The 20,498-nt window shown below is 40.7% G+C and overlaps 1 protein-coding gene across 4 annotated transcripts in view; it reads left to right on the top strand.

The window, feature by feature from the left end:
- Positions 1-19,579, top strand: part of fnip1 (folliculin interacting protein 1) — a 38,907-nt gene extending 19,328 nt beyond the window's left edge. For all 4 annotated transcript variants that reach the window (XM_030746278.1, XM_030746280.1, XM_030746279.1 and 1 more), the window contains 11 exons: positions 2,884-2,955; positions 4,432-4,567; positions 5,867-6,068; positions 6,437-6,522; positions 11,689-11,835; positions 13,157-13,326; positions 14,169-15,867; positions 15,998-16,163; positions 16,608-16,808; positions 16,951-17,066; positions 17,448-19,579. In XM_030746278.1, coding sequence (XP_030602138.1) covers positions 2,884-2,955; positions 4,432-4,567; positions 5,867-6,068; positions 6,437-6,522; positions 11,689-11,835; positions 13,157-13,326; positions 14,169-15,867; positions 15,998-16,163; positions 16,608-16,808; positions 16,951-17,066; positions 17,448-17,526 — 3,074 coding nt within the window. In that variant the 3' untranslated portion in view covers positions 17,527-19,579. The remainder of the gene's footprint in view (positions 1-2,883; positions 2,956-4,431; positions 4,568-5,866; positions 6,069-6,436; positions 6,523-11,688; positions 11,836-13,156; positions 13,327-14,168; positions 15,868-15,997; positions 16,164-16,607; positions 16,809-16,950; positions 17,067-17,447) is intronic.
- Positions 19,580-20,498: the final 919 nt, after the last annotated feature.

Genomic DNA, 20,498 nt, shown 5'->3' on the forward strand with positions numbered 1-20,498 from the left:
CCAAACTAGGAAATCATGGCGGGAACGTGTATTTCTTCAGGCCTGTTCATTTCCTTCATTTTGATAATGGCGCACTGACAAGCAACAACTTGACCCTTTAGCTGTAAAGTTGTTGTAAATTATAGGTATGCTTTATCTGACCCATGTCCGCAGGTGTATTACGCACACAAAAATGCATGAGGGTTCACTGGTGTTGGTGGCTGTAGTATTAGACATATTGTTGCAGTTTCATCTCTTTCTGTTTGTGTTATTCACTCACATACTTGTACTAACATGTTGCCTTTGACAGTGCCTGTCATATTTGGGCAATGCTTTTAGGCTTGATATGCAGTGGGCTGTTTGTTTTTTTTTGTTTTTTTAATTAGTTCTTTTTTCCTCCCTTCAATAATAATTTTACAGCTTTTCCAGGTATTTACACCACGCTGTTGCTCACAGAATAGGGGTTGTTTGGATCCTTCAAGATTTGTTGTGCTGCTGAATGTATTTGTGTATTCTCTCTCTCTCTCTCTCTCTCTCTCATTCATATATATATATATATATATATATATATATTATAATATTATATATATATATATATATATATATATATATTATATAATAGTATATATTATATCTATATATTATATATATTATATCTATAGATATATAATCTATCTATATATATTATTCTATCTATATCGATTCTCTTCTCTCTCTCTCTCTCTCCTCTCTCTCTATCTCTCTCTCTCTCTTCCTCTCTTCTCTCTCTCTTATCTCTCTCTCTATCTCTCTCTTCTCTCTCTCTCTCTTCTCTCTCTCTCTCTCTTCTCCTCTCTCTCTTCCTGTCTCTCTCTCTCTTCCTCTCTCTTTCTCTCTTCTATCTCTCTTCTCTCTCTCTCTTCTCTCTCTCTCTCCTCTCTCTCTCTTCTCTCTCTCTCTTCTCTCTCTCTCTTCTCTCTCTCTCTCTTCTCTCTCTCTTCTCTCTCTCTATCTCTCTCTCTCTTCTCTCTCTCTCTTCTCTCTCTCTCTCCTGCTCCTCTCTCTCTTCTCCTCTCTCTCCTCTCTCTCTCTCCTTCTCTCTCTCCTCTCTCTCTCGCTCTCTAATCTTCTCTCTCTCTCTCTCTTCCTCTCTCTCTCTCTTTTCTCCTCTCTCTCTCTTTTTCTCTCTCTCTACTTGTCCTGGGGGTTATTGCTACCTCCATGTTTCTCATGGAGGGTGACAGCTTCTCCTGGTAAGAGTTAGAAAAACGTGTATCACCATGTTCCATACATATTCTGTTAAGGACATCCTTGCGCACTCAGAGCATCTCAACCACAGCTACACTTCTGACTGCTGCATTTGTGGGTTTCACACTAGGGCAGGGTAGTATGCCAAATTTTTCACATCACTTTTTTAAAAAAACGTAACAGTTTCGCTGTATTTGACAACATTTTTTTTCATGCAAAAGTGTTCTTACCCACATTATCTTGTAATGAGAAAAGAGTTACTACAGTTGATATGCTATAAATAGCCCATTTAACTGTTACACAGAGTGTATCATTTTTATTTTTTCCTTCTTCTTTTCTTTCATGTCCAGACACCGGTAAAAGCACGACCCCTTCAAAGTATGGTTGCCAACAGGGTAGCAGTAATTAAGTTAAAGAATGAGAATTTTCTCTCATGCAGTCCCTTTGGCAAATGCGTTATGAATGTACTTGTTTTACAGATTTAGCTGTGGATGTGGAGGGTGCGGAATCGAATCTTAGCTTAAGATATTCCTGGTACTCTAAAACGTGTTTTCAGCTAAGGTGGTGAAGCAAGTTGCTAAGTTGCTGGTATTACCACCTCCCTCTACTGCTTGAGCTCTACAGCATTTGCGATATATCGTTGTCTGGTCCATGTCTGACCTTTTTATATCTTAGGAACCTCCAGAAAACAGACGTGTCTCCTCTTTTTAGTACTAATTCCTCTGGGTCATTTTCAGATACCTGTACAGTTGTTCAGTTTTACAACTTTCAGTGGCAGCCATTCTTGCTTTTTGTTGTTTTTGCATTTTTGGCCACAGCAGCTTTCATTGATAGTAGAGGGAGACAGGAAATGGGGGGGAAGATACAGGGATGGCCACTCGGGCAAACTGGCGACAGGCCGGGACTCGAACCCGTGCTGTCCGCACCGCAACGCGGCATATGTATGTGGTCGCCTGCTCCACCACTGAACTACCTGGGCGCCCCAGCCATTCTTGCCTTTTAAACTGTTGTGCACACGCTCAAGCGAGCGTACCTGTGGTGTTGCCACAATTAAATGAGAGAGACATCAAAGCTGTAGTAGATGATGCTGGTAATGACACTGAGTGAGCTGTTGAGTAACAGTCTATTACAGCAGTAGTGCTTTATACCTTGTCTTCCTTGTGACAGTTCCTGTTTTCGGAGTTGGAAAACAAAGGTTGCTAACTAATGGCATGAGAATTAGTCAGTAACGGCCACTACCCAGCAGAAAGTAGTTCAGCGCCTGCTGGAGGTTGAAGCCTTTGTCGGGGTGTTCTGTGTACTGCTACATCAAATGTTTCTGCTTTATGTGCTTTGTGTACCATTTTACACACACACACTAAGCTGGTGGCAAAAAAAATGCCTCTTCTGTTTCTTGTTTGCTAAGTGCCACAATTGATGTGACACATCTAGAAGCATTAGTATCTGTTGTTTATCATGCTCCACTGTAGGTTTCTCAGATAGTGGGGATAATAGTATCTTCAACATGTCTGGTGCTCCATTTTGTTAATAATTCTTGTTGTTCACACAGGGTATTTTCTCTTTGTGTATATTTACCCCACTCCCATTTCCATCTTATGCTCTACTTTCTCCTCACCCATTCGTTTCTACCTTCACCCTTAACCTTTCACTTCTCTCTCTTTCCTGTTTTTCCTCCAGGCCACAGTCATCCAATGGACATGCCTGGCCGAGGGCTGTACGATGAGAGGGACAGTGGCATCGCCAGATCTGGTACGTTAATGAGACTAGGTGCCAAAGCCTGGATTGGCCTACACTCACACCACTTTAAGTCCTTCAGCTGAGCTTTGAATTGTGCTTACATTTATTCTAGTCAAAACTAAAGAGGTTAAGGAATAGAGAACATGTATGTAAGGAAGATAGTGGGTGGCTCGAGAACTGAAGAAGCCTTTCAGATGAGCGGTGAAATGTTTTCAAGAAACATAAAAGAAGTCCATTTGCCCTTTTTCAAGCTCCAGAGACTACTATTACATGGACGACTGAGAACCTACATAGACAAGATAGTCGGTTATTACACTTTTGTTTTCCCTCCGCTTCACCTCCAAAAATTTATTTATTTATTTTTCTTAAATCTCAAGTTCTCATTGATCAGAATCTCAAAAACATGATTGCTTAATATAGTGATGCATAGTTATTTCACAAGCATATCCTGTGTCAGAGTGATTGACCTGTTTTAGCTTGAGTCTTCAAGGTCAAGAACAGTTACAAAAGCACGAGTAACTTTAACTGTTGGGGTTTAAGTTGCAGCCTGCTAATGTGGTGTACATACATAGATGTAGTTTTCCACTCCATTCTTATAAGTGATTCCTTTTTAGACCTACTGGCATGGAAAAAAAGTAGGGTAAGAATTTTTTTTTTTGTAATTTGAAAAGTCCTTCATGTTCTGAAAGTTGGAAGTATTTGGACATAAAACAACACAAAGAAATTAAAGTATGGTGGGAGAGGATGTTGAGGTGATTACATAGCTTCTGGGGTCTGGAAAAGCTTGTCTTGGGGAAACTGACCTCTGTCTCCTAGCCCCCCCCCCCCCCCATCAAACATCGCCACTTTCCATTGGAATGACTGGTACGAGGAGAATTGTACATTCTGTTCTTCTTGCAAGATGTAGACAATCACTCATTCACCTCATGAAGTTGTCTCTCTTTGTCTCTTAAAACAAACACACAACATCACACAGCAACTAAATGATTCATGTGACCAATGATCAGTGCCTCCTGTCTGTGCTGTAAATAACCCAGTGATCAGGGCTTGTAGAGTGTGTGTGTGTGTGTGTGTGTGTGTGAGCGCGTGTGTGTGTGTGTCATTATCATGCCAAGCCTGGTGTAAAGCCAGTTTGTCCAACAACTGCAGCATGTGACTGTGAGTAAGCTAGCTGACATTAAAGCTCATATCACAGGTATCCATTAATTATAGTCTGTGTTTACGGAGACAAAGAAAAGTGTGCATGTTTGAGGGCTGTTATGTGCAACATGGTCTTTGTCATGTTTTTATTTTTTATGTGTGTGTATGTGTGATTGAAACTGAATGCTCTACACACATGTTGTCTGACTCACTTGTGACCTTTTACTCTTCTGTCTCCCACATTCCCTCCATCTGTTCCCTGCTCCTTTCTGTGCTCCTCATCTTCATTCTTGCATCTTTCATTTACTTATTCTCGTCACTCCTCCATTCCTTCATCTTTCCTTCTAGCTTCTCTGAGCAGCCTGTTGATCACTCCCTTCCCGTCTCCAAGTTCATCCTTGAACAGCAGCTGTGCGTCCAGCTACCAGCGCCGGTGGCTCCGCAGTCAGACCACCAGCCTAGAAAATGGTGTCTTCCCCCGATGGTGAGATGCACGCAAACTCTGTAAAAACATTTCTCCATTTAGTAAAAACTATGGAAATATGGAAAGAAGCAACAGCAAATAACAAGCAAGCAAGTACATAAAAATACTATTCTGTCAACTAATGAATTTTCCATATTTAATAAATTTGAGCTGTATTTTATTGTACAGTATGAGTCAAACGTTTGGACACACTCAACCAATCCAGACTTTTGACTGGTACTGTACTTGAACATTGGTTAGACTATAAAACATGTCAAAGGAAATGAAAATGTCCATCACACCGTGCTAAGGCCAAAATTATGTTCCTGACCAACCTGGATATATTTTGTTTGTAATGACACACCACACAAAACACAAAATTCTAGCAATAAAGAAATAAAAGCTTGAAAAAAATTACTTTGATTATCAGAAACTGGTTTTGAATGGCTCATTTACCCATTTGATTATTTGTTGATTTGCCAGCTGATTTGAGTGTTTTAGCTCTAATCCAAATATACAAGTCAGCTTTCCCAGAATTCACACTCACTGAGTCGCTCCCAATCACAAGTGCTTAGTCATCTTTCACCCCTATTCAGGCCCCCTGTCTGGCTTTGCTAAAGTTTATCCTACTAGGACTTCCTCAGAATCCAGCAGGCAGCTGGGAAAAAAGGCACACACTGCTTCTATCTGTTAATAGCGACTCATAAACAGAGCTGTGATTAGACAGGATGCTGTATTGGTCTGCTATATTGAAACCAGCTGTCAGCCTCTGACTGTGCTCTGGTTCACCAGCACCACCAGCATTTTTTTTTTTTTTTAAAAACCCTCAGATTAAGTCTTTTCATGTGCTTTCTTTTTTAAAATATTTTTTTCTTCTTCAAACTTTCTCTGTGGTGGCAGTATGTAGAACTGCCTGTACTGTACTGTGTAATAATGTAATGATGCATCAGTGTGTGTGTAGTCAAGACAGTGTGCCCCAGCATCAATACTTGTACAATAAGTAAATGAGTAAAACCTGGGGCTGCAAGGATTCTTTGCATTACCTTTTAAGCCCCCCCCCCAATTAATTTAGGAAAACTGTACGTTACCATTCTCTAACCTCTGCAGTTAAATTCTTAGATTCAAGTCATTTTGGGTAATTTACTCACTTTGAAATGTTGATGTTTTAAAGATTTTTGCCAGTAATATATGTACAGTTTTATGTTAAGTAAAATATAACAAATATATTAGGATTCAGATTCACATGGCGAGATGTTTTGCACTTATTTCTTCCTTTGTCCTGCTGTGAAGTTGACTCCCTGTGAATCCTATCCTTATTAGGTCGGTGGAGGAAAGCTTCAACATGTCCGATGAAAGCGGCGGTCCAAGCCTAGGTGTGATTCGGAAGAAGAAGATAGCCATAGGGGTCATCTTCACACTGTCCCCCAACGCTGAAGAAAACAGCCGCTTCCAAGATTTCTTCTTCTCCCACTTTCCTCTCTTTGAAAGCCACATGAACAAACTCAAGAGCGCAATTGAGCAGGTAAATTAATGGGTACAACTGCAATTTTAGGCCAACTTCATTTTGCAGTTTTGTTTAAATTCCTAATCACCTCACTGAACGATGGTGTAGAGATAAGTCTGCCTGCACATTAACAATGGCATAAACAGAACCAAAATATAAACCTTGCACTGTTTGCTGCTGTAATGAGCAGAGCTGCTGTCAGATTTACCAGTCAGTGGTCATGCCTTGTGTATCTGAGGTTCTGTTTACTGCTGTCTGTTGTTGGCATTGTCAGCACTCTGGTAGATTTCCAGTGTTAGCCCCTCTTCTCCTTTACAAATTCTTTAGGTTGTCAGCTTTGTTGCCAAATATCTAAAAGTGCATGTGTGTGTTGTGTCACTCTCAAGGCCATGAAGATGAGTCGGCGGTCAGCTGATGCCAGCCAGAGGGCTCTGGCTTACAGCCGAATAGTGGAGGGACTCAACGAGTTCAGGTTGGACAACAGCTCCTACTTACTCACTTAAACATAAAAATGATCTTACAGAGTATAATTTCTCTCGTTAATTTTAATCTAAGCTTGGAAGATGATAAACACTGCTGCTTTTATTTTGAACACTTCTTAAAGTTGCGTATTAGGAAGTGTTTATGCATACAATAGAGGATGTTGCATAACTTTCTAAGTAAAAACCTATCCTATAATGCAACTCCTAGTAACAAAATGTGGCAAAAACAACCTACACAATTGCTTATAGCTTTCTTAAAACAAAATGTATTTATGTTTTCACTGCATGTTTATTAGCAAGCTGTTCCTGCTTACCACAGCTAACTGTGTTATTCAGTTTCAGTCCTTTAAAATGCATTAAAAATCTTTATTTAGGAAATTGATGCTTTACTTGAATTTTAGATGTCTGCAACATAAAACTGAACACAAAAGCATGCTCTGCATCTTGATCAATCTGCACATCATAGGACTTTGGTACATCTTGTAATTTAAATAATTTTGTTTGGGAGGCTACACATTGCAGAGCTCCACTTCTAGGTCCAGCCATACATTAACACTAATAAAAGAGAGGGGGATCTGGGCTTGGTCTTGGCATTAAGCACTACTTATTTTGTTTCTTGTTATTGAGCAGATGTTGGCAGGATAGGATGCAGGAAAGTTCAGTGATAGAATGGAAAAAAGAGAAGTAAAGCTCTTGTAAAATATTGCCCTGTTTAGGAGACAAGTAGTTGCTGCACTGATGAAGTAATGTACTCCATAAAAGACACGGCCTGTGTTGAATATTGTGCATAGAATCACATTTAAAAGTATTGAAATAAAGCAGATCCATATCAAACTTTTTATCTCAAGCCGCTGTTAGCGAAGCCTTAATGTTTTGTAAAGTGGGTCACCAAGTACCCGTTTTTATCTTGGTGCTGACATTTGGTCAGCTTTAATTACCTGAGAAGTATTTTATACATGCTTTTCATTCCAAGCTTGGTTTGTTAACCTAGTGGGTTACTAGGGTCCTCTTTCAAAACCAAGCAGGCATTGATCCCAGGCTTGTGAGACCTGGGATTTACCATTCAGGCTTACTTGCATTCAAAAGAAATTGCTTGATTTATTGATGAGGTTCAAAGGAGAATACATGTGACATTTAATATTTGCTGGCTGCAACAGCGAGTGATATAGTTTAACCTTGTGAGTATCTGTTGATGCAGTCAGCTTGGCAAAACAAAGTTCTGGAAGCACGTACTACAGTTGGAACTAGCACAAAGGTCGTTTGATGGATATTTGCAAACCCAAATGTATTTATTTGTATCTAAAGTAGGGGTGTGAGATCTGATCACAAGTGGTCAGCAAGCATGTTAGGGTTGAGAACTGATCTACAAAAAGCTCCAGTTGGGATTGATGCCCAGATTACGTGTGAACAAACACTGCTTATTTGTTTGTCTTTTTGCTAATTTAAATAATTGTTAAAACAAATAAAAGTGTGCATACTATTAAGTCCAGCAAGAAATGTCAAGTAAAAACAAGGGAGGGATGCTGTTTCCTACCTTTGTTCATTCATCCATCCATCCATCCATCCATCCATCCGTCTTCTCCTGCTTATCCAATTGCTAGAGGCAAGGTACACCCTGGAGAGGTCGCCACTCTGTTGCAGGGCTAACGCAGAAAGATGGAAAACTATTCGCACCCACGTTCACACCTGTGGGCAATTTAGAATCACCAGTTAACCAAACCCCATGAACAGGATGTCATTGTACTGTGGGAGGAAGCCAGAGTACAATGACAGAGAGAGACATGGACAGAGCATGCAAACTCCACACAAAACGGCCCCGGATTCCTACCTGTCTTGACTAAATCAAAGTTGCTGCATTGTAACTGCAGTGCATGCAGGAGGTTTTTGCTTTAGGGCTTTTACTATGTTTAGGGAAGCTTATATAACCATAGTTTTAGAAGCTACAACTCAAATTTTACATCACTGCATATTTTGGCTAGATTGATTTCTTTACATCTCTTAGAAACATCAGTTCCAAGAAGGAAAGGAACAGTCTTTATTTGTGATGACATGAAATATGAAATCATAAATTTGTGATGATTGAACTCCAGAATTGTTTGGTATGTCCATCTGGGTATGGGTGAGACATACTTGCCAGTATTGTATGACTCGTAAAACACGCTAACTTATATTATGTGCGTGCATGTGCCCACATGCTTGTCTGTGCCACTTTCACTTGCCGCATACACACTGGCACGCTGTTCCCTATTTGAGGTCCGCTCATTGCTGCAGTCATATGCCTGCTGACAGCCGGCCTCAGCAACCCAAGCCTCCTGAGTGGCAACCCTATCTATCTCAGACAACTGGTCATGAGCTGAGCACCAGAATAGTAAATAATATGTAAGTGCCAGCAGGAGGAATGCTGGTGCCCTGGACTAACAAAATAGCTGCAAAATCACCTTCAGACATAGGCTAAATATAAAGGTAGCCACTTTTGTCATTAAGGGGTTTTGACTTAATGGAACATTACAAGACGAAACTGGAAGAAATGTCTTTCTGTGACGCTGATGTGGTTTTGGCATAGCTGGAGGGAGGGCACACGCACACACCCTGCATGCCAGCAAAGATAAGCTGCTCTCCTAGTAGAAGCATCTGTACATAAAAGTCACACTAGCCTATATTGGGGCTATACTAAGGTTTGCAGTTGGAGTACAAACAGGAGTTCTGGGCAAAGCAAAGCACTTAACAGACCAGAGTTTGGAGTCTTAATTTCCATTTAGACAGATGCAGTGAATTTGGGAAGTTTTTAGAAACTGAAAATGTGTGTGAAACATGAAGCTGCATGTGTTTTGAAAACTTTCTAAGCAAATAAACAAATAAGGAAAAGCTATTATTCCTTGAAGCACTCGGGTAAAACTACACACACAATGGCAGCCTTCATAAACAGAACTTTAAAGTCTTTATCATTTACTGAACCAGTGACACTGACAAAGTGAGCTTAACAGCAAAAAGGTAAAGCAATGCACTTGAAGTCTACCCTGTACACTTGAGCATGCCTCAGTTTTGGGTTTCCCTCAAGCAGCTGAATAAGGTGGCAAAACAAAGTATTCCCCTGTTTACATAGAGGCTACATTCACAACCAAAATCTTGTTTCTTTCCCAAATTGAGACTGTTATTAACTGGAATTATCACATTTTAATGACTATAACAGAACAACTTAACTGGTAGGATAGGATGCGCTTATAAAACCAACTTATGAAACAAACTTAGTGAAGCCAAGGAGGTCAAATGCTTGGATTGTTATGTACCATAGTGTGGTAATTTAAATCTGGGTCTTCAGCCTGACACAACAGTTTAATTCCACATCACAGGCATGCTTTTTAACATTCACCTGAACAGCTGATGCGTTGAGGCTGATGCTAGATTTCCCCACTCATCTACCACCGGCCTGGCCTTAGACCTCTTTCCAGTGGCAGCCTTTCAGTAATGTACACCAGACACCGGGGGCAAGTGGGGTTTAGGAAAGGCCGCGGAAAAAGTCAACCCTTTCATAATACGGGAATGAATAAAGTATTATTAGTTCATTTGATGCTGCAGTCAAGTGACTGATGATCTGTGCTACCCTGCTGATAACAAGACATAAGAAGAGGTGGAGATGTCTGTTTGGTGCATTCGTTTACATCAGATTCATGATCACTGATAGACTTGCTATTATCACACATTTTATCTGTCAGACTGTTACCTAATGCTGCAGTGTTGTAGTTTTGTGTGATTTTGTTTATGCACTGGCATACTTTAGTTGTTTCAGTTGTTAGAGAGACAACTGAACAACACCAACAACAAAATTGTTTTTCTAAGTCTTGTTTTGTTTATAAAAACAAAACAAATCTGGCATCTTTCTACTGTAAAATTATGAACTCTAAAGACTTACTTTCCTATACTTGGATTAAGCCTAGGAGGTGTTCACTGAATTTTTTTTTTTTAAAGTTGAGGACTTGAGTTGGCCAGTTTCCTGCAAACATATTGTTTATGTCACTCTGAGCACAGTCTTAGGAATAGATTACTAATCAAAAAAAGATCTGCTTGCAACATCTGTTGCAAGCTGTTAAATTCATTAATTCTGCATTCATTACTACTTCCTGCAAAGCACCTATAAAGAGTAAGGTGTTAAGTTGTTTTCTTTGGAAAAATACACAATCCTAAACTGGCTTGATCACTATTCATACTTGACCTGAAGTGAATGTCACTTCCACTGTGTGACACCTGTCTGCATCTCTCCTGTCACTTGGTTCATTATAGGTCAGAGAGGTTGTGAGATTACTGCTGAAGTAACCATTTTTATAGCTCTCTCGTAGCTTCCAGTAAGATTAAATCAAGCTATCAGGGCAGGGTTTTATTGCTTATTTGTAAAACCTACAAGTCTTGTGACAGATCACCCGAGCTGATAGCAGCTGGTTAAGTCTATTTCACTTTCCTTAACTCTGCTGCTATGTTAGCTGAAGATTGCAATTGTATTATGAATTTAGGTAACATGTTTGCAGTAAAAAAAGCACAAAAACCCCACAAAGCACCTCCTCACCTAATAAAAACTAACACTATTTGCTTTCATATCTAGTGAAAACTGACACCTCTTTTTTTTGTGAAATAAAAACAACCAATCTATTCTGCTTTGCATTTTCAAACCCAAGCACAACCAGCTGCAGTCTGTATTTTAACAATGACAAAAAATTCCTGATTTTCCACATTCCTACGTCTGCAGAGATTCCCTTCTGCCCCTGTGTCAAAGCTTGGCCTCTGGCCGAGACATGCTCACCAATTCGCCCCACGCTCCATGGAAACTCCTGTCCTTCTCAATGGACAAATGCCCCAGCTGGGCCACATACAGATGCATATAGACCCACACACTGTACAGACCAAGAGACAAAGTTGGGTGTGTGAGTGTGAGAGTGCACGAAAGGTCGTCAGACTATTACAAATGCACACAAGCAAGGGTCTCCCATGGCCTCAGTGTAGACAGCGAAGCTCTGTGAACTGAGATATCTTTTGTTTACCCCAAGAGACAATAACGTGTCTGTATTCTCTCCGTTTTCTCTCTTTCTCCTTGTTCCCTTTCATTTGGTCTCTCCGTGGCCTCTCCCTCTTTCATCGCTCCCTCCCTCGCTGTATCTCATCTCCAGGATGACCATCTGCGACCTCTACACCATGCCCCGGGTGGCTGAACCTGTTTGGTTGACTATGATGTCTGGAGCATCAGAGAAGAACCAGCTCTGCGGTCACTTCATGAGGGAGCTTTCTCTGCTGATGGAGCAGGCCTCCAAGAACCAGTTGAGTGTCTGCTTATTCTCGCACCTACTTCACTATTAGTCATGGAATTTCTAAAAATGGCACACAGATTTTGAGTTCGAGAGGTTGTGTCGTTGACTGGGACAAAGAAACTATACCAAGTTCATTTTCAAGCACTACCATGTCATACAATATGCTATGTTGTCAGTAGCTGTATGAGCAAAGCAACCCGATTAACAGTAAAAATCAGAAATAAAGATGGAAAGAGGTGCACATTAGCCCCGTGAAATTTTTTTGCACATGCATACATGTCACTTTTTATTTATTTTTATTTTATGTATTTATTTTTTGCCTGCTCAACAGAAAAAGGGAACATGCAGATTCACATACAGTAACTATTCATTCTCTCTCCATCATACCCCTTTGTTATGTTTAATCACTCACACACACTGAATGTTTCACCCTCTTTGCATCTATTTGTCTGCCTTTAAAAAGGCTGTGAATGAGAAGATCCCTGCCAGTCTCTAATTGCTTATTGTTACTATTACAAAGCCATGTCAAACTACTACTAATTGTGCTTGTATGAATTGGTAGCATGGCCTTTATTGAACATGGCACCCATATTCAGTAGAGTTAATTAAAGTATCATTGACTTACATAATTTCTTAACTTGATTACTGATTAACACTGTAGTAGAAGTTTCCATGCACGGCATCTTTGCTCATTTTGTCTAAAACCAAAATATATTTTATTTTTATGTATAGATTTTTTTTTAATGTTCAGTCATTTATAAAGGTTGCGACATCTGCGACTTTCCTCATGTTCTCCAATTTCTTCCACAATCTCAAAATATAAATAGAAGTTTTTCTCCTAGGTAACCAGTTTCTGTATCAGTGTCACTTCTTAGCTGAAGTCATTTTCCACCACTACTGCAACTACCTCTAAGTGCTGTTGACTCTGGTGACGCGTCACGTTTCCATGGGAACCCATGCTTTTACTGTATCACATCACATCTTTTATGAGGCGTCCCTTCAGTGTTCCCATGACTGATGGTTCTGATAACTCCAGCAGTCACAGCACGCGATTGAACTCAGCTACCATGACAGTGTTGAGTCATAAGACAGGAAGGGAAGTAGACACTTGTGGTCAGAACTGAGAAGTGAATCATGCTTATAGAGTGTGTATGAGTGTATCACTTAATGTGTATAGCTGGGTATGTTACAACGGATGTCTTTGTGGTGTCAAGTTCAACAAGGAAAAAGTATGACCTTACCGAAGCAGGTCATGAAGGAAACTGAGACACACAGCCATTTCTGATAGACGTTAATCACGTACTGATTCTTCTCTTCTCGATTTTTCCAGATTCCTTCCTGCACTATTGACAGCCATCCTGACCAACCATCTGGCTTGGGTGCCCACCGTTATGCCAAATGGGCAGCCTCCAATCAAGATCTTCCTTGAAAAACACTCCTCCCAGAGCGTCGACATGCTGGCAAAGACGCACCCCTACAATCCTCTGTGGGCACAGCTAGGTGAGACAGTCAAAGATAAACACACAGAGAGAGCCTCATGTATCTTTGCTTTCTGTTAAAGCACCTGGGTGGAGTGGAAGTAAAACATAACACCTGTGTTTACTCTTTATTTTCACTGGAACATTGTTGCCCTTGTTAATCATTACAACATGAAGACAAGTTGGGACTAAACCATATTCTCTACCTACGGCTTTATTAAGTCTGAATAAGCCAGATGTCTCAGCCTCATAGGTGTAATGCAAATATTGTGGTTTAAGTCATCTCTGTAGCAACTTTGTGGTTCTAGTACACATTACATGTGTACTACAAATACTCTTAAAAGTATAGACATAACTGAAGTTGTAATAACTCCAAGTGAAAATTGGGTATATTGTGGGGGTTTATCCAAAGTTATACTGTTAAACTCTCCCTGATTCATGAGGAAAGCACTGCATTGTTTTGCAGAAGTTGCACTACTTGAAGTACTGAGATTTATTAGAAGTCTGCTAATGAGAGAAGCCCTGTAATAAATTTAAAGGGAAGTATTAATGAGTTTGAGAATTCCACATTTTCACTCATGTGACATGTAATGCATTTAGAAAGTGAGTTAACAGTGACACCTAGTGTTAACAAGTGAGAGCTGGAAACAGGAACTTTTGTCATATGAAAAGAGAACAGATAAAGAGATGATTGAGTACAATATAGCTGGAGTGTACAAGTGTTTAAGCAAGCTTTTATTCATTCAAGAGAGCATTTTTTTTCTCTCTGCGTGAAACTTATAAAGCCAAGAAAATATGAACAGATTTATTACCAGAGTCGTAAAAAAATATTTTATTCTTTTTCTTTTCTTTTTTTTTTTGTAGGAGACCTGTACGGAGCCATTGGCTCCCCAGTTCGGCTGTCAAAGACTGTGGTAGTTGGCCGCAGACAGGAGTTTGTCCAGAGACTCCTCTATGTCCTCACCTACTTCATTCGCTGCTCAGAGCTGCTGGAGACCCATATGCTGGACAGTGCTGAGGATGAGGCCATTGTCATGCCCGGTTCCCTCATAACTACCTCCCTTAGAAAGGGAGAGGTGGAGGAGTCAGATTATGTTCTGGTTACCGTCCATAAACCCAGCGGAGACTACCTGTCCCAAGGGGCCCACAGTCAGCAGACTGAAATAGAAGATAGCATATACCCTTCAGACAACAGCCTCCAAAGCAGCACATACACAGACAATGAGGTGGAGCATAGTACTGAAGGTCCACCCAATGAGGAAGAGGAGGATGAGGAGGATGAGGAAGACAGCAGTGAGAGCCAAGGATCAAGGAGCAGTGTGCTTCAAGCGGGACACAGCCAGGGCACAATTCCCGTTAACAGGACTGCTGAAGTCGCTGAACCCAGGAATGTGTGCAAGGAGTCTAGCAGTCCACTGGTCATAGTGGCTCGAGTGGAGACAATGCTGCATGTTGGCTTGGCTTCCACCAGGGAGCAGGTCTATGTGCTGAATACAGAGACCAAGGGCAACCTAAAACCTGTTGATCCATCCATCCCCGTGACCTTTGCTTCGGATCCATCCCCACCTTTTGCCACAGAAAGTAAAAACTGTGGGGTAGATGATACAATTAATGCAGCATCTGGAAACCAGACCACTAAAGTGCTGGCTTCTCGGCCTTTGGGAATGCCTTTGGAGAAGAAGCCCCCAGATAAGAACCTGGTGATACCAGGAAACACTGTGACAGGGCCCATGGCTTTGACGCTACCAGAAGAGGAAGAGCCAGCAACAAAAGTCACTTTCCTCATTGGAGATTCCATGTCTCCTGAATCAGACACAGAGAGCCGCGGAAGGAAGGTGGAGGAGGACTTCAGAAAGCACAAGAAACACATGCAGCAGCTTCATCAGCCATCACAGCATCAACAAGGACAGCATTATCAGCCACAGCCGCTACAGAGAGCAGATTTAAAGACCAGCAGCACCAGAATGACCGAGGACCAAACCAGACAGACCAAGGCAGCTCCAGCCCTGCAGCGGGTACCTAGCAAGATTTCGCAGTGGAACGTGAACTGTGGGGATGAATTTGATGAGTATTTCAGCTTGGAGAACCCTGTGGAGACTAGGACTATAGATGATGTTGCCAAACATAAGGTCAGTATGAACAAGGACTCATTGAACCCTTTGGTTGTTCCCCAACATCATGAACTGAGGGGTCATGACTTTCAGAGTAAGGCCAGGGGTCAGGGTTTGGGCCTCTGCTTAGCTCCAGGTAGTGGAGAGATGCTGTCATGCAGGAAGGGAGAGACATTATTGGATCTTGAGAGGAGGTGCAGGTGTGGATCCACAGACTCTTCTGACATCTGCTCCTGCAAGGGCTGTCCTGCTGAGCAGGACGGGGATCTTGTGTTGTCAGTCCCTGTTCCCCAGGATGGATCAAGCAACAGCAAAGAGGACCAAAAGCACAAAGCAGCGCCTGTCAACGAATGGGAAATACCACGCAACGAGAGCTCAGACAGTGCACTGGGAGACAGCGAGAGTGAAGAGACAGAGGACTGGCAGGAGGAAGTCCTGGTGCCTTTCCCCGGGTGAGTTGAATTTGTTCAGAAGTGTATTTTGGTTTTATCCAATAGTTGATTAACTGTTTGAGAATAAATAATCTATACACATAGTTTGAAAGGAAATAAACAAATCTCTCATGTCATGCTTCATTGACAGGTCAAAGCTGGTGGAGAACTACTCAAAGCCAAGCATTGCTAATTTTGGCCGGTCTCTCTTTGGAGGCTACTGCCCCACCTATGTGCCAGACTTTGTACTGCATGGGATGCCCAATGACGAGAAGCTACGGCAGAACCTCATGACTGAATTAACCCATGCTGTTCAGGTAAAGGCTGGAAAGACTTGCTCTTTAGGGAGCCAAACCTTTTTTCATTGTCAAAACAAAATGCTTAATGTTAGGGTCATATGCAAAAAGGAGGCTTTGCAGCATCAGGGAAATAGGCACACTAGGAAAATGATCCTAAGCGCACAATCAAATCCACCAAGGAGTCATTCAAAAATAAGAAATGAGAAGTTATCGAATCACCTTGTCTAAAATAGCTCAGATTTGAAACCCACTGGAATGGGTGAACATCTAGGGTGCAATCACACTGGGGATTATTGTTTGTTTTTAATCTCTTTTGTTTACGTTCACTGTGTCTCATTGCAAATGAAGTTATGTAGACATGACATTTGAGACGTAATGAACCTGAAAACTGGGCGTGTCAGGGATATTTGTGTTTTGTGTGTGTATTTCATTGGTTTAAATGCCTATCCCTGTCCCCTCTAGCATCCAGTATTGGATGAGCCCATAGCAGAGGCCGTCTGCATTATAGCAGACACAGACAAGTGGACAGTGCAGGTGGCCAGCAGTCAGAGACGAGCCACAGATGTCAACAAGCTGGGGAAGGAGGTCCTGGTGTCCAGCCTGGTTTCCAGCTTATTGCAGTCCACTCACCAGCTTTACAAACTCAACGTGTCACCCAACTTTGTACGTTAAGTATCCATCTTTCTGCTTTGTCTGTTTTAGAGTCAAGATGATGTTACCCACCTAAAATTTCTGTGTATACACTAAATACCATTTAGTTTTTTTCTTATCGACCATGCTTCTGTGTTGTTCCTCTCCTCTTTAGTGTATAATGCACCTTGAGGACCGCCTGCAGGAGATCTACTTTAAGAGCAAGATGCTTGCTGAGTATTTGAAGGGCCAGACCAGAGTCCATGTGAAAGAACTGGGCATGGTTTTAGGGTAAGCATTTTACCTTTTTTTTTTTTTTCTTTCTCCCCCCTTTTTCTTTCTGACTGAAAATGTAAAGGTTGGCGCTCTAAAGGTTCATCTACACACATTTTCAGTCCATTCTTTTCATCATTAGAGCTCCTGTACAGGATGCCAGTAGTTTAAAAAATGCAGGCCTGAAAGTTGAATAAATATGCCAGGCAAACAAAGGTGTATTCAAAAGGTTTCAAACTCATTATTGAAAGAACTGTGCTGTAGCTTGCATTCAGTGTAAAGTAGAACCATAGGTGTATGTCCATATTGTGTTTTCAGTTTCTTTTGCTAAAACATTCAGCGTGGTGCTTTAATCTAACTTTAAATCCTGTCCTTGTCTTTGCTTTGGTGTCTTTGCAGAATCGAGTCCAGCGACCTCCCCTTGCTAGCTGCAGTGGCCAGCACTCACTCCCCCTATGTTGCCCAGATCTTACTATGAGACTGTACTGGCGCTGAGGTCTCGAACAGTTAGCTTTCCGAGGCCGGTCAGACCTGTGTGGTGCCACTGTGGCCCCAGAATTCGCCAGCCACACTCTGCTCGCTGCTGACTCCCGACATGGTTTCCTGACCGTGTGCCTGTGCGGCGCAGGTCTTCATGGACCACATACAGAGCTGACACTTAGTCATTGCAGCTGAATTTGGAGCAATGACAATGTTGCACCACAGGGTGGAGTTAGAGACCACAGAGCTGGAGCGAGGCCCTGCGGATGAATGAAGCATCCCTGAAATGACCTTCTCCTGTTGTTTGAATGTTTTTAAATAGGACTCTTTTCATTTAGGACACAAAAGCCAAAGACTTTATTTATTTATTTTTTTGTTCAGCTGAAAATGGAAATTTCAGATACCTGTAGTATAATAAAACAATGGATTTTTGATTCTTCATCTGCTTTTTTCCCCCTGTACAATCTTAAACCTGGACATATGAAGTGATGGATTACATGCTTAAAGGAAGTGGATGGATGATTTTAAACTATACTTCAAGGTAAATATCACTTGGAAGAAAACATTATCAATCTCATGCCAATTATGTCTTTTTGTTTATCATGACAACTTTGTTTACAAGCCAAGTTTCCCTGAGGTTTTGGTTTTTGGTAAACTGCAGTGCCCACCTGACATACGTACACATAATTTCTTTGTTTTTTTTCTTTTTTTTTAAACTTCTGCAAATTTGTTTTGAAATGACGAAAAGTGGCTTTGACATTCTTATCATAGGTACAGCACTACCTCAGATCTTTATATGGGCTGTGGATGACACACATTTACAGCTGCCCCATAGAAAACCCTGAGGTAAACTTTCTAAGCTATTTTAATCAGAGAAATGTCAACTGTGCAGACTCTATGCTGTGTTCTCTAAAAAGGGAAGGCTGTGTAATTCCTTAGGATGATTCAGTTACAAAAAAAAAAAAAAAGGAAGAAAAAATTATTTTTGCGTCAGAATGTGATTAAGTGGGGGTCCCTTTATACTGTGGAAAAGCTAAACCATGCATTTACATCTATTTTCCAACCAAACAAAAAAAAAAAAAATGCTGAAATATTTTCACACTTTTATAGCTTTGCCACCTTTATATGATGTTTACGGCATTGATGTTTGCAATGAGAGGAATAGAGGAACACAGTAGGCCTTATAGTGGATATGTATATATCAGCTAACACTATTCTCAAGCTTGTTTCTATTACAGTTAGACTCACAAAATGCAAAACCAGAGTAGGACATGTTTTCCTTTTGTTTTTTGACATGGGCAGATTTTGGCTGTTATGTAGTATAAGCAGGGTGCGATTTGTTGAGCATAAAATATTCTTATTCTTCTTTTTTTTTTTTTAAATGCCAAATTGATGGGAATTGTTTAAAACATTCACAAACTGCCCAAATCAGAGAGCGTTTCAGATATATTCTAACCGTAGCATACTTTTTATCCAGCAAATGTGCCTTGAAGGCCGCGGGACAAATCCTGAACTTCTGCAAATCTCTTAAGATTAAAAGAAATTAAACTGGATCATTTGAGCTTGTTAATGTGAGCACGGTATAAGTGTACTATGAGAATAGTTTCTATTGCTCGAAAAGCAGCTGAAAGTGGCACTCTAAACCCTGAGAACTGCACAGTGTTTGTGTGTTTAAGCCCAAATCGCACCCTGGGTAAAACCCAAGTCTTAATGGAAAAGTGGCATAAATGCGTCAGAGGCTACTGGAGAGCTTACTTTGCTGTTATAATTGATATATACATATATGCTTGTTACTGTATTGAAGATACTCCGCTATATCAGCCTACATTTTTGTACAAACCAGCCATTATGTTTAAAGGGTATGGATTTATATCTCCTTTTCCCTCTTTGTATATGGATAAATTATTTAGTTGCCTGTGTTTAAGTGTAACGGTTTGTGTAAACTGTACATATTCACTTTATTTCCATGTATTTGTACAGAATGTCTTTTAAAATTTGCCTCCTTGAATTATTCTTTTCCCAATTTTATGGGAATGTTGTGCAATAAAGATGCTGATGATGAAAATTGACGTGGCTCTGGGAAAGTTTTTCAGAATTTAATTTACAGTATGTGCATTATCCAAGCTGACATGAACCCATGTTGGTCTACAGGACATTACAAATTGGCTTTATGTCAAACCACAAACCTTGGATGCGCTGGCACAGCTCCAGCTTCATTTTTCATCACATCTCCTATTGTGGTTTGTTCTCTGCTTCCCAACAAACACTAAATAATAAACTATTCCATGAACTGGTTTTAGCTTTTAATAGATTATCTTTTAAGCAGAATAATTTTTTTTTTTTTTTTGAACAGACTGGATGGTGTTTCTAAATGAGGGCAGACTGTAAAAGAACAGCACTTTTGCTAAGACTGGCTATAGTTTTGCTGCCTGTGGTCACCATCTGGTTTACACACTTTACCCAGCTTTGGATTTCCCACCCCGATGCTGTCTACCACTACACCCCACCCTCCTCTCAGTGCAGGAGGTTAAATGAACCGAGCACATACACCACAGGTATGCAATGAAGGAAGGAGTGTCCTGACAGAAAGCAAATACACTGGTGGAAGCTGTTGCAACACAGTAGCAACATTGCTGCCTCATATGAATAGTAATTTAGTAGTGCATGATAACAAAAGTGGAGTTCAAGCCATGTGTAAATAAAACTCTAACTCCATTTTGCATTCTATTAGAGCTCAGGTTTAATTATAAAATATAAAGTTAAAAGGAGCTAAAGACTCAAGATCCTTTACTAAAGTTATGAAAACCCATTTTTGCCACTTGGAAAAGTAAATTAGCCATAATTGTGAGATAGTAAGACATAAATATGAACTGATATACCAACTCCAAATTCTGAGAAACATACACCTTACTATAACCAGAGATTGTGAAACTGACTTCTATAGAATCCCTCGAGTGTGGTGTTGCGTTC

The sequence above is a fragment of the Archocentrus centrarchus genome, chromosome 14 (genome assembly GCF_007364275.1).
Source record: "Archocentrus centrarchus isolate MPI-CPG fArcCen1 chromosome 14, fArcCen1, whole genome shotgun sequence".
NCBI lineage: Eukaryota > Metazoa > Chordata > Actinopteri > Cichliformes > Cichlidae > Archocentrus > Archocentrus centrarchus.